General features: G+C 46.7%; 1 protein-coding gene across 5 annotated transcripts; it reads right to left on the reverse strand.

Annotated features, from left to right (window-relative positions):
• Positions 1–241: 241 nt before the first annotated feature.
• On the reverse strand, positions 242–13,619 carry RIBC1 (RIB43A domain with coiled-coils 1). 5 transcript variants are annotated; one of them, XM_083421103.1, is made up of 8 exons: positions 13,487–13,619; positions 11,886–12,010; positions 10,342–10,423; positions 4,717–5,061; positions 2,551–2,669; positions 2,054–2,320; positions 930–1,096; positions 242–588 (listed from the first exon to the last, which is right to left on the reverse strand). In XM_083421103.1, the coding sequence occupies exons 2-8, from the start codon at positions 12,000–12,002 to the stop codon at positions 507–509; spliced, it is 1,179 nt and encodes a 392-aa protein (XP_083277229.1). In that variant the 5' UTR covers positions 12,003–12,010; positions 13,487–13,619; the 3' UTR covers positions 242–506. The 5 variants fall into 5 exon arrangements, with proteins under 5 accessions (XP_083277229.1, XP_083277230.1, XP_083277228.1 ...); XM_083421104.1 differs by having other exon boundaries at positions 2,093–2,320; positions 11,886–12,016; positions 13,487–13,611; XM_083421102.1 differs by having other exon boundaries at positions 11,886–12,016; positions 13,487–13,611.
• Between the last annotated feature and the right edge of the window lie 56 nt (positions 13,620–13,675).

Genomic DNA, 13,675 nt, shown 5'->3' on the forward strand with positions numbered 1-13,675 from the left:
CTTGGCTGTTGTGGATAAGCAAACCATTCTGAGCTAAACCACCTACAGATCCCAGAAATACTAGCACCTGATCCTGAGGAAAAGCTGTATAGAGATGTTCCCTTGGAGTTCCACATTCTCTTGTTAAGGCACTCTGTTCTGTGATGTGTGTGCAAAACAAACCACCCTAGCCCCTTACTCTAATTCTCTTCTCCGAGGACCCATTCACACATTAGGGAAGCCGATTCACTCTACACTTCACTTAACAATCATATGGTAAGACGTTTATGCAAAGTAGCTTGCCATGTGGCTGGGCAACATTTTACACTGGTATAGACATCCACGTGGAGCGGTCTTCAGGCAATAACATGGAAACTATGGTCTAACAAATATCGGTTGCTTTGTCCTTGTAATTCTACATTACAGCCAGCAGATGACTCCCTTTGTAAATACTGCACAAAAAATACTTTACTGAAAGCAAAGCCTTTATTCCAGCCAGATTTGGAACTGGGTTTGTTATGCTTCAGTCAGCGGCTGCTAGTGTTAAACTGCAAGTGGTACTGGGCTGTGGGTACATTGGAGTAGACCTCTTTCTCCATATACTGTAAACTGTAAAACAAAGAACAGAAGTGTGTTCAGTGGAAATGTTTGTCACTTCATTAGTGCCAAGGAAGAGTCAGCCTTGGCGTCTGTTTTCAGTAGCAGGACGCAACCTAGGAAGAAAAGATGAAAATGCCTCTGAATATGTGCCTAATGCATCTCCCTCACCTCTGGACCACAACAAAGAGTAGTAAGGATTAGGGGGAAGAAAGGCATTGAGCGCAGGTGGTGGTGCTTCTAGACAATGCTCAGCCTGTCCTTCAGGGTACCTGCAATTCTCTACCTGAGGAGGCTGCCTCATTTCCACCTTCCGGGGGCAGGGAGGAATCTTTCATCCTTGGCCTACTCACTTTGACCTCTGTGCATCTGCCAGATCCTGGTTGTAGGCATCCAGGCTCTTCCTCAGCTGCTGGCGGAAATTCTGCTCCTGCTGCTCCATCTCCATGGCGGCACGGCCAGCCAACTCCCGCTGCCGGTCCCATTCAGCCTCCCTCTGCTGCTCTTCTTCCCGCAGCCTCTAATAGAGTGGGAGAGAATAGGCTCAGGCATAATGCGGCTGATAGAAGTGAAAACTATTTCACCCCTGGGTAAAATCTCTACTCTTGCTACAAACTCACAAGCCACTGTTCTCTCAACCGTTACCTAACCCCCTCAAATCTTAATATGGAGTTGGTACTGTCCTCCCTTACAGGGCTATTGTAAGGTGTTCTTGAGTTAAGCAATGTGAAAGCTAAACTGTGATTTATATTTTGTATTTTGAACTGTGATTTATATTATATATATATATAGAGAGAGAGGGGGGGGGCAAACGGAACCTTTGTAACATTCCAGCTGCCTACATCTGTCACTTCCTACTGGCATAGGAAAGTACCATTAGAAGCTCAGAAGGATGCAAAGATAAGACTCTGATCTTTCATCTGGGAAAGAAACACCATCCAAAATTTTGTAACCCCCCCCCCCCAAGCATAACAGAGGAATTCAACATAGCACCAAGTGGGGTGAGTATGCACAGAACAAGGTCTGCTTGCGCAACAGGACTTCCCATCTCCTTCCCCTGTGTGCCCCCTAAACCTACTTTGGGGGTTCCTCCAACTCTCCAAAGCAGATTTAGGGGGTGATGGGGTCCCACCGCGTGTGCGGCCCTCATTCCATGCATGCGATAACTTAGTTGAATCCCACAATAAGGAAAATGCTCTTAAAATGCATAGATAAGGGCTGTGCTTAGGCCAATGTACCTGCTGCTCTCTTCTCTCCTACATAATGGACCATTCTTGAGCTTACAAGGGAAAGCATTCCATGTTACTTAGCTCCACTGTGCTCTGGACAGGTAATGGATTGCCACCTAGTGTACACACACCTTGCATATTATGCAAAGACCTACCTACTCATCTGTATTGCCCATGTCAGCACATTCCCACCATTTTCTGGACATCCTCTTAGTTGAATTAGTTACGAAGGAACTTGTGTAACTCACAAGCTTTCTTGCTGCAGCATCAGCTATGCGGCCACTTGCCTGCTTCTCCTTACACTGCTCCTCCTGTGCTTTCCGCACAGCCTCCACTTCTGCAGAGGTCATCCCCTTCCAGCGGTCCGTGATCACACGGTGTGGGCCCACAAGGCTTTTGGCGATGTCAGGGTTTTCTGTCAGGAGGTCACCTGTCAGGTGGTTGTAGATTTCTGCATAGTTATTGTCCTGCTCACGCTGCTGGGCCAGACGCTGCTGCTCAGCAACCTCTGCAGCCTGGTTTGGGAAAGGAGTAGATGGGATGCTGTTGCATCTAAAGCCTTGTGCTCATGTCTTTCTAGCCCAGCCTTTCCCAACTTGGTACTCTCCACATGTGTGCACTACAACTTCCACTAGCCTTGGTCAGCATGCCCAATGATCAGGGATGATGGAAGTTGGAAGTCCAAAACATCTGGAGGTTGAAGAACGATGCAGATGAATAGCTAATTAATGTAGGAAGATGGTACCTGGGCTCGATTAAAGTCAGCTATTGCCATGGCTTTGGCCTTGCGACACTCTTCCTCCAAACGTGCCAGTTCCAGGGCTCGTAGGTCCAGCTCTATCCTCTTTTTGTCCTCCAGGCTGTCTACAAGGAAAGCAGGTGTTCTGGCATGCAGTCAAGCTATGTACACACACACCTGATCCTCCCATAAGGCAAAGTGAGGCAGTAGATTGGGAATGGCATAAGAGTAGCAGAATGGGAGACAGACACTAACTGTTTCAGTAGGGCTTGTGATGCTGGCAGTAAGTTAAGTGATGACTTCCTTCTCCAGTTCCAACAGTGGAAGACTGGTCAAGGAGAAACATGGTCACTGCTTGCATTAGCACCTGTTGTTGACTAGACAAGCCAGTGCTCTAACTTAACAGCGTACCACTGAGCTAACAGCAGAACATGAGAAGGCCATGTCAAAGCAATTCCACCTAGGAATTGTAGGGCAGGCAATTCCCAATCATTCCAAGATACTGCATGCACCAACCTGCCCTGCCTCCTTGTGGTGACAAAAATGGCACGGGGATCCGTGGTCGTGTATGTGCCAATTGTGCTGGTCTGTGCACACTTTTGAAAAGTACTAGCACACACCTGGCCAAGAAACATACACCAGAGAGTTAGTTGGCTACTCTGCCTCTATCCAGAGCAGGGGTTCTTAACATGGGATCCATGGATTGGCATCGGGGGGGGGGGGGGGCTGTGTCAGGCACAATAAAGATAAGAAAGAAAATGTTTCCAGTGCAATGAAACAAATTGTTCGCAAAATTGTGTGTGTGTGTGTTGATTTCTACCTACACCCTACAACATAGTAAATAAAGATGTTGTAAATAGGCAAGCAAGTTTCCCAGGACTGGGTGAAGCTGAAAAGTGTTCACCCAAGCCTGGGAAAACCCCCGCCTCCAGCAGGACCACTGGGTCCAAGGGAGGCATTGTCGCCATCACGCAACAGCACCCAACCTGGCGGTAAGTGTCATTACATACCCACCGTGCCCTTATTTTTATTCAGTGCCCCCCCCATTGCACCTGAGGCTACTATCACCCCTCTGAATCGTTCCAGCGCCCCCCAGGGGTGGTATCACCCACTTTGGGAAAGACTGCTCTTAAAGATTCACCTCCAACTTATCAGTCCAGTTGGGTAAATCTTTTTTTAAAAAAAACAAAAATATATATTGATACTTATACAAAAATATACACCCATTACAAAGTATATTTCTATAATATACTGAGATAAAACAGCTACTTAGTCTAAAAGAACAAAGTCAGAAGAAAGAAAAGGAAAGGAGAAACTTAAAGAATGAGAAAATGAGAGAAAAGGAAAAGAAACCTAAAGAAAGACGAAGAAGAAGAAAATAAAAGGACTTCCAGCTCTATGTTATGCAGCTACATATAATCATTCCTTAAGAGCAAAACCAGTATTCCAGTTGGGTAAATCTTGTTGGTGCCAAAAATATGAATGGGAGAATTCCTGGATGCCAAGACCCAGTTTTTGGGCAAGAACTACAAGAAAGAAGATTCCACCTAAACATTAGGAAGAACTTCCTGACAGTAAGAGCTGTTCGACATTTGCTGCCAAGGAGTGTGGTGGAGTCTCCTTCTTTGGAGGTCTTTAAGCAGAGGCTTGACAACCATTTGTCAGGAGTGCTCTGATGGTGTTTCCTGCTTGGCAGGGGGTTGGACTCGATGGCCCTTGTGGTCTCTTCCAACTCTATGATTCTATGATTCTATGAACTCTTTGGTGAGAGAACCCCAGCAGAGATTTAAAGTCATAAAATATATAGCAAAGTAAAGCATGGAAATGCTTGTAGAAAATGCAGAATTCCTTCATTTCCAACTTGTGAGTAATACAAACGGTCTTAAGAAGAGCTTAAGGGAAACAAATAAAGCTTGCAGTTCTACATTTTCACCCAGAACTGAGGCCAAGTATGTCGCAGGGAAACTGGGTGTGCAGAATGATTTACTCCACCTGAGGCACTTGAGTGTCTTGGGCAGGGCCAATGCTGGGACTAGCTAGATGTTATTCTCCACATTCCTTTGTCAACCACAGCAGCTGCATGGCCTCCTCCCACAGAACCCCAGCTTCGCACTCCTGTGTCCCCAAGCAAAGGATCTCGAGGGCATTTCACACACCCCATCCTGAACATACCAGCATATTTACGGTCAGCAAGGTCCTTCTCCCGTTCACTTCTCTGCTCCTCCAGGATGCGTTTGTTCTGCTCCTTTAGAAGTTTTTGCCGAGCGTTCGCATTCAGGTCCTCACCAGCAAAGCGCTGCATGCTAGAAGGGCCACAGCGAGGGTCATCGTCACTCACGCGGGCTGGGTGGCCTTTGCGTGCCGCCTCTGGGTCATGGATGTCCCACTCCCGGCGCATGGAGGGCTGTTGCTCCCGCTCGCGAAAATCCAAGACAGCCTGGTGAAGCTGCTTTTTCCGTTGGCGCTCCTCTTCTTCCAGCATTTGTGCAATCTTGTCGCACTGCACCCGATCTGCATCTGCATAAGAACAGCACAGGATGCTGTTAGTCGTTGCTCTGTCTGCCTCATGAGAAAGAACTGACTGACAAACCTGGAGATATAAAGGGAACAAGACAAGGATGTCCATTATCACCATTATTGTTTACCGTATTGGCCCAAATATTAGACGCACCCGCAAATGAGACACACCTTTAAAATTCAAGGCTTATTTGCAGATGCAGGCTGCCTCCCGGCATTACCGCCTCCTGGCACGACCTCAGCAAGCCAGCACCAGGGGGAGGCTTGGGAGCGGCAGGCAAGCTGCGCGCCCTTGCCTCATGCTCCTGGGCTGCTTCCTGGGGGGGGGGGGGGAGAGCCGTGCAGTAAGGTCGCAAATATAAGCCGCACTTTAACTTTTCATGGCCGGAATTTCGAAAAATACGTGCGGCTTATATTCAGGCCAGTACAGCATATTGATTTGGGAAATGTGCAGAAAGCAAAGAAATTGGAGTTCGAGTTGGGCATCAGATATACAAACTTAGGGCTTTTGCAGATGATGTGGTATTATTTGTTGATAATCCTTTGGATAAAATGAAGATAGTATTAAGGGAGATAAAACTATTCGGAGACCTAGTTCCTTTCTATATAAACAAAGACAAAACTGAAATCCTAGCAAAAAATCTGACACATCAAGAGAAAGAGGGTCCAGTCTTGGGAGGGACTGCTGTCTCCCCTCCTCTGAGGACTGCTGCTACCGCTATAGCAACAAAGAGGATAGCAGAGAGTTCTGCAGGGACCAGGTCCCTGGGCAGGCAGGCACAGTGGGAACAGCTACTGCTCCAGTTGAGCATCAACCAGCTGCTGGGGCAGCATTACAAAGCCTGCTTGCCCTGAATTCCACCTACCTGGCCCTGCAGTCCCTCCTTGGGGACTGCCATCTCCCCCCACTCGGAGGACTCCTGCTGCTGAGAGGGGGGTGGATGGCTGCTGGGGCAGTTGCTGGGGGGGAGGTCATCCCTTTGAGTGTCACACTTTGAGGGTGGGATGAAGGCGTGGGCCAGCCCCCTTGTGTTAAAGTCATCATTTTATTGGGGATGGGATTTTTATTTGTATTGGGGTTGCTTTAAAGTGTTTTTACTTGTATTGCACTGTATCTTTTTTTTTCAGTTGCATATTTTGTTTTAAGGGGGAGGGCAGGGCTGCCTGGGAGTGGGCCCAAGTTGACAGAATGGCTGGGGCAGGTTCCACTGGGTAGATGTACACCCAATCTCAGTGATCACTGATAGGAGGAGGAGTTATGCTGGGACCAGACCATGTCATTACTGAGGAGGTAGGTATAGTCATTGTTTGAAGGCTATCCCTGCCTCTGGGTCAGGTCATGACCAGAAGGATACCGGAATCAACAAGGGAGACCCACATGACCTTAAGGTGTTGCTGTGCAATGCCAGGTCAATGATCCACAAGACTACGGCCATCCATGACTTGATCGTGGATAGAGGAATTGACTTTGCATTTGTAACAGAGACTTGGTTGGACATGGCAGATGGGCCTGTTCCTGCCGCTGCTTGTCTGCCAGGTTTCTCATACAGACAGCAACCCAGGTCATGTGGGCGGGGAGAGGGGCTTGCAGTGATTTTTGGAAGTAATTAGCTGACACCAGGCATCCTATTGGGAAGACCCAGTTTTCTGAGTGCATGTTCTAGCCACAGACATGCCTTAGACCTGGTGTTCACCTCTGTGAAATGTGGGTGATTTGACACTAAGTAAAAGTGAAAAAAAAGAAATGCCATGGTCGAATCACTTCCTGGTGCAACTAGGCTTCTCTGCGAACCTTCCCCTCCGCAGGGAGGTAAGACTGATTTAGATGAACCCTGCCACTTAATGGATTTGAACAGGAGTGATAGGGGATGTTTTATCCCATGTTGATGGCCTCTCAGCCATCTCAGCCTGGTGGCCCACTGGAATGCGGAGTTAACCAGGGCTATTTGGCTCTGAAGTGCCCTCTCCGATTACATGGAGCCTGGACAGCCCTGTGGTTTTCCCCAGAGCTGAGGGTGATGAAACAATCATGGAGATGTCTAGAGTGCTGGTGGTGGAAACTCTTCTGAATCGGACCAAACACGGGTTAGAGCTCAACATATTTAAATTTACCAAAACATTTACCTGTGTGACACAGAATCAATTTGATGCACCATCAGAAAATCCAGTGTCATGGTAAAAGAAACACGCACTGAGTTCCAACATAGGAAGACAGTCATGTTCAGGCTACATTTCTGCAGGTATACCAAAATTGATGCCAGTGAGTTTAACACCTGACAGTACAATAATTCATCATTCAGATATTAACTATCTTGTTAGCTAAAAGCAGGCCCAAACTTCCCAATGAAGTTTTATGTTGATTAAAATCATTCTTCATTTTAAACATTTTATTTTTTCCTGTTTTTTGTGTACTACAAATACAATATGTGCAGTGTGCATAGGAATTCATTCATATGTTTTTCCAAAATATAGTCCAGCCCCCCCACAAGGACTGAGGGACTGTGAACCGGCCCCGGCTGAAAAAGGTTGAGGACCGCTGGTCTAGAGGGGCTGGGAGCTGGGGGCACTGCTATACAGTGGTTCCGCTGGTACCTCCTGGGTCGTGCCCAGGAAGTGGTGTTGGGGGATGAATGTTCAGACTCCTGGGCTCTCACTTGTGAGGTGCCTCAGGGCTCTGTCCTCTCCCCCATGCTTTTCATCATCTATATGAAAATGCTGGGAGAGATCATCAGGGAATTTGGGTGGGTGTTCACCAGTATGCAGATGTCAAGATACTGTCAGTGGCTCCTGGCTGGTTGCCCAGGAAAGTATAAAAACAAGGGAAAGTATCTATCGGTCCTTTTTTATTTCAATCTTTACAGAGAGAGGCTACCCAGCCTCTTGGATAATGGTGTTGTCCCAAGTGAATCTCCACACACCCCATCTCTCCCACTTCCTCATTCGTCAACGTCATCACCTCTTCTACGGGTGCTGCTACGTGTCCCCTGTCTTTGAGTTCTTTGCTCTCCTACCTGTAAGGCTCTCCGGGTTCTGGGAGATGGAGGGTCTGGAATGTTTTCTAATGACAGCGTGTCAGCGTGTTGCTCTGGCTCTCCCATGATTTCCCAACTTTCCCCCTCATCTGCCTCTGGGCTGCAACCTCCCTCAAACCCCTGTTGTAAATCTATACTGTCTTTCTCTTTCTTCTCCCTAGAAGGGTCAGGATAGGTAGGCGATCTCCACCATTCCTCCTTTGCCCAGTCCCTGACAGCAGATGATACCCAGCTCTACCTCTCTTTCAAATCAGAACAAGTGAAGGTGGTGAAGGTCCTGTGTGAGTGTCTGGAGGCAGTTGGAGGATGGATGGCAGCTAACAGATTGAATCCTGACAATACAGAAGTACTGTTTGGGGGGGGCAGGGAGTGGGCGGGGGGGATTCCCGGGTCCTGAATGGGGTAACTGTGCCCCTGAAGGGCCAGGTGTGCAGCCTGGGAGTCATTTTGGACTAACAGCTGTCCATGGAGGCGTAGGTCAATTCTGTGTCCAGGGCAGCTGTCTACCACCCTACCTGCCTGCAGACTGTCTCGCCAGAGTGGTGCATATTCTGCTTGGACTACTGCAATGTGCTCTACATGGGGCTACCTTTGAAGGTGACCTGGAAACTACAACTAATCCAGATTGTGGCCGCCCTGACCATATAACACCAGTCCTGAAGGACCAACATTGACTCCCAGTATGTTTCCAAGCATAATTCAAAGTGTTGGTGCTGATCTTTAAACTACAACTAATATAGAATGTGGCAGCTAGGCTGGTGACTGGGAGTGGCCACCAGGACCATATAACACTGGTCCTAAAGGATCTTCACTGGCTCCCAGTACGTTTCCAAGCAAAATTAAAAATGTTGGTCCTGTATACCTGAAGGAGCGTCTCCACCCCCATCATTCAGCTTGGACACTGAGGTCCTCTGAGGGTCTTCTGCTGGTTCCCTCACTCCAAGAAGTAAAGTTACAGGGAACCAGGCAGAGGGCCTTCTCAGCAGTGGCACCCTCTCTGTGGAATGTCCTGTCATCTGTTGTTAAGGAAATGAACAACTATCTGACTTTTAGAAACCTCTGAAGGCAGCCCTGTATCAGGAGGTTTTGAATATTTGAGGTTTTACTATGTTTTTATATGTACTGTAAGCTGCCCAGTGTGGCAGGGGTATAAATAATAAAATGATGATGATGATTAAACGGACATTAGAGTGGAGAAAAGGGTGAAATATTTGAGTATTTGGTTAACAAATAAAACACATCACTTTTTCAGAATAACTATGTTAAAGTATGGAACAAGGCAAAACAAGACTTAGCAAGATGGGGAAGGATGAAAATCTCACTATTAGGAAGAGTTTCAGCTATTAAGACAAATGTATTACTGAATATGCTGTTTATAGTTTTGATTACAGTGGTACCTCGGGTTACATATGCTTCAGGTTACATACGCTTCAGGTTACAGACTCCGCTAACCCAGAAATAGTACCTTGGGTTAAGAACTTTGCTTCAGGATGAGAACAGAAATCGTGCTCTGGCGGTGCGGCAGCAGCAGGAGGCCCCATTAGCTAAAGTGGTGCTTCAGGTTAAGAACAGTTTCAGATTAAGAATGGATGTCCGGAATGAATTAAGTACTTAACCCGATGTACCACTGTATACCGATTATTGGTAATGTGAGGTAATTCAAATACAGTGGTACCTCGCAAGACGAATGCCTCGGAAGACGAAAAACTCGCAAGATGAAAGAGTTTTTCGTTTTCTGAGTTGCTTCGCAAGACGGATTTCCCTATGGGCTTGCTTCGCAAGACGAAAACGTCTTGCGCCTTTTTTTTAAAGCCGCCAATGCATTCCTATGGGAAACCGTCAATACACATTGGTGCTTCGCAAGACGAAAAAATTCACAAGATGAAAAAACTCGCAGAACGAATTAATTTCGTCTTGCGAGGCACCACTGTTATGGCAAAGAGGGTTATCAAAATTTATCTGGCGGGGAAAAAGCCAAGGATTAAATTTAAAATATTAACAGATCTTAAAGAAAGATGTAGATTCAACCTGCCAGATTTAAAATGAAACTATGAAGCTGCCTGTTTGATATGATCAAAAGAGTGGATATATTTTTAAAAATGCAAACCCCACTGAGGTTGATGCATTTATGCACTTTCTTTCATTTGAATTTAACTGTTGGGGAAACTGACTTGCTCAGGCCCCAGACCAATGCCCGGAGACAAGTGAGATAAATGACCTCACAGAGAAATGGGGCAGAAACACTTACCGAAAGCTTCATCACGTCGTTTCTCTGCAATTTCTCTGAGTTTTCGCTCTTCCACCTGGGCCTTCAAACCTTCCACATCCACCTTAAAAGTGACATTACAAGTTAACTGCTGCATTGGATGTGGCTGTTTCAGAAGCAAACAGAATGCAGGATTTTGCATGCTGCCCTCTCAAATAAAGACAACAAAGAACATGCAGGAACCTGAAAGATGCAATGGCATAAGCTCTCCTATTTCATGTCAGCTAGTTTAGAATATAGCTTTGAAGCTGCTGACCAGAGCTATTTGGCTTCTATCTTTCTGTACCAGCTTTGCTGATTTCTGGTTCATTACTGGGCTCAAGTCAAAATGCTGTTTTTACATTTAAAGAAGCCCCAAATGGCTTAGGATAAAGAAGGACCACCCGCTACCACATTAGTCTGCCTGTTCTCACAGTTCCTCTGGTAGGACCTGCTACATGTCCTACCACCAACTGATGCAACAGAATAGGGTCCGGTTTTACCTAATTTCCTGCTGCTTTTGGTTATTTTTTTATCTGCTATCCTGGCTTTTGTGTGTGGTTATGCTTCAATATTTTTACTTGCTTTATTTTTTGCTGTAAGCTGCCTTAAGTGCCTCTGTCCCCTTTGCTATCAATTATCCTATCTTTCTAACAGATCTGATGCTTTTAAGGCTTAAGGTTTAAGCTTTTGGCCTGCATATATAGAATATACGACCATTGAGCATCTAGACCATGAAATATAGGTGCTCCTGAGGAGTGATCAGGAGTAATCTATTACGTGAAACACTGAGATGAACACTTGTCATCTGTAAATGATGCCTGTAATAATGGAATACAGAAAATGAACAGTCCTTGCTTTCACTCATAATACTTCAACCCCTGAAGTTGGAACCTTATTCATGAGATTTTTTGCTGAGAGTTTATTCTTGTATTTATGAATCACTTCCTATGAATCAATTATTTATTGCATTTATATCCCACCTCTTTCTCTAAGGAGCTCAAGGTGGTTCATGGTTCTCCCCCATCTCAACTAAGCCCCACAACAAACCTGTGAGTTAGGTTAGGCTAAGAGGCAGTGAGTAGCCAAGGTCCCTAAGTGAGCTTCATGGCCAAGTGGGGATTTGAACCAGTTCCTAGTCTGACACTAACCACTGTACCACACTGGCTCTCCAAAGTGATTAATGTATAGTCCGGATGCCCTTAAGATTTTTGGACTACAACTCCCATTATCTCCAGCCAGCATAGCAATTAGTCAGGGATGAAGGGAGTTGAAGTTCAAAACATCTAGAAGGCAGCATGTTAACTGCCCAAAGCCTAGCCCACATCCCCAATAAATGACCTCTTGCTGTGTCTCACTGAACAAGCTGACAAGCTGAAAGCTGAGTAAATTCAGAAAGGAGTGTTCAGGTTAAGATGTCTGTGCACAGGGATTACTTCCTACAGGTATCTCAGTTCTGAGGGATAGTTAAGGAGTCCTTCCCAGAACTTTGAAATCAAGGCAGTCCTCCTCCGAAAACATGGCTCTATAAGCCCTCCATGTCTCACCCCCATCGTGCGAAAGCGAGCATTAAAGATGCGGCTCTGTCTTTGCTTCTCCCGGTTCCTGCGGGCTTCAATGGCAGCTGCCTCTTTTATATCTGGCTGGATGTCCACTTTATACATCTTTGCACCTGTAACTGAGGGTTGTGTTTTCTTGTCAGAGGAAGAGAGATTTAAGTTTTTAAGTTTTTAAAGCAGACCCAGTTCCATCCCATTGCTAACTAATCTTATCTGAGTGGTGGGAATAGATACCTAGGCCTGTCTCTCTATCTATTCTGGAACAATTTGCAGATAGGTCTTGGGTAAACATGGAATAAGCTTTTCTCCAACATCAGATCTGCCTAGTTCAGCGCTGGGAAACCTTTTCAGCCAGGCGGGCCAGATTCTTATCTGTCCCCACCTCATGGACCAAGCTTGACAGGTGGGTTGCTCTGTCCACCTGTCAAAGTACTTGGGAAGCGTTTCCCAAGTGCATGGCAGCCAGCTAGTTGCGTTGAAACTTCAGTGCGAAGCACTTTGCAAGGCCTCTGCTCAGTGCTTCTCAAGCATTGAGCGTATGACTGGCAAAGCTGATTGTGGCAGGGATCGCCTGCATGATCAAGTTCCCCATGAAAGACCATATCTCTACTTCCCACATTTTGTGGTTTGGAGAAAACAACCTTATAAGCCAGAGGTTTCCTAAAGGTGATCTAGTGATTGCTGTCTTCTCCAGTGTTCTAACACAAGACTGCCTTTATTTCAATCCCCCAACAAAGCAAAATGTTGAAAACAATTCACTTTCCCCTTCCTCCCTGGTGGGGAATGGAGGCACTACTTGGGGTCCACTTTAGGTACCAATAAGGGACGTGGGTGGCGGTGTGGTCTAAACCACTAAGCCTAGGGCTTGCTGATTGGAAGGTCGGCGGTTCAAATCCCTGTGGCGGGGTGAGCTCCCATTGTTCAGTCCTAGCTCCTGCCAACCTAGCAGTTTGAAAGCACGTCAAAGTGCAAGTAGATAAATAGGTACCGCTCTGGCGGGAAGGTAAACGGCATTTCGATGCGCTGCTCTGGTTCCCCACAAGCGGCTTAGTCATGCTGGCCAAATGACCTGGAAAAACTGTCTGTGGACAAACGTCGGCTCCTTCGGCCAGTAAAGTGAGATGAGCGCCGCAACCCCAGAGTCGTTCGCGACTGGACTTAACTGTTAGGGATCCTTTACCTTTTTTACCTCTAGGCACCAAAATGTTTTGGGCTGACCCTGGCTGGTGCTGTGCTGCTTTATTGTAGTTATTTGTATGGTTTCAATAGATTTTATATACAGTTTTAATTTTATCAGTGTTCTATTGTTTTTTAACTATCCCCCCCCCCATGTTTTTATCAATAAACTGCCTTGAGTCCTTGTCGGGAAAAAGCAGTGTGCAGACCCTCCAAGTGTCCCTATTTTCCAGGGCCCTCCCCGATTTAGAGAAGCTGTCCTGCTTTCTGATTTGATCCCAGAATGTCCCGCTTTTCCTTAGGATGTCCCTATTTTCACCCGTGAAGTGCTGGAGGGTATGCGGCGTCTGTGCGCATATCATATCATATATCAATGAGCGCCCTGGACCTCCCAACCGCTGTCCCGCTCTCACCTGCTCCCTCCCGAAGTTTGCGGCCTCCTGGTTGCTATGCCAACAAGCCAGCCTGTTCTGAATTCCGCGTCGATTTATGCAAATCGAGAAGCGGAGGAACCTATCAGCCAAAAGAAAAGGGCCGGCGGGGCGGGAGCGCCTTGGGAAGAGGGAGGACCCACGTAGGCAAACCCCAGCGGGCCATAGCGC

This window comes from Podarcis tiliguerta (assembly GCF_965153285.1).
Source record: "Podarcis tiliguerta genome assembly, chromosome: 17".
Taxonomy (NCBI): Eukaryota; Metazoa; Chordata; class Lepidosauria; order Squamata; family Lacertidae; genus Podarcis; species Podarcis tiliguerta.

Coding starts and splice junctions, on each gene's coding strand:
- RIBC1 (XM_083421103.1), bottom strand. CDS start 12,002: ATGTATAAAGTGGACATCCAGCCAGATATAAAAGAGGCAGCTGCCATT. Junction 10,424..11,885: donor CTCGCTTTCGCACGATGGGG/GTGAGACATGGA, acceptor GTCACTTTTAAG/GTGGATGTGGAAGGTTTGAA. Junction 589..929: donor GCAGATGCACAGAGGTCAAA/GTGAGTAGGCCA, acceptor TTTGTTTTACAG/TTTACAGTATATGGAGAAAG.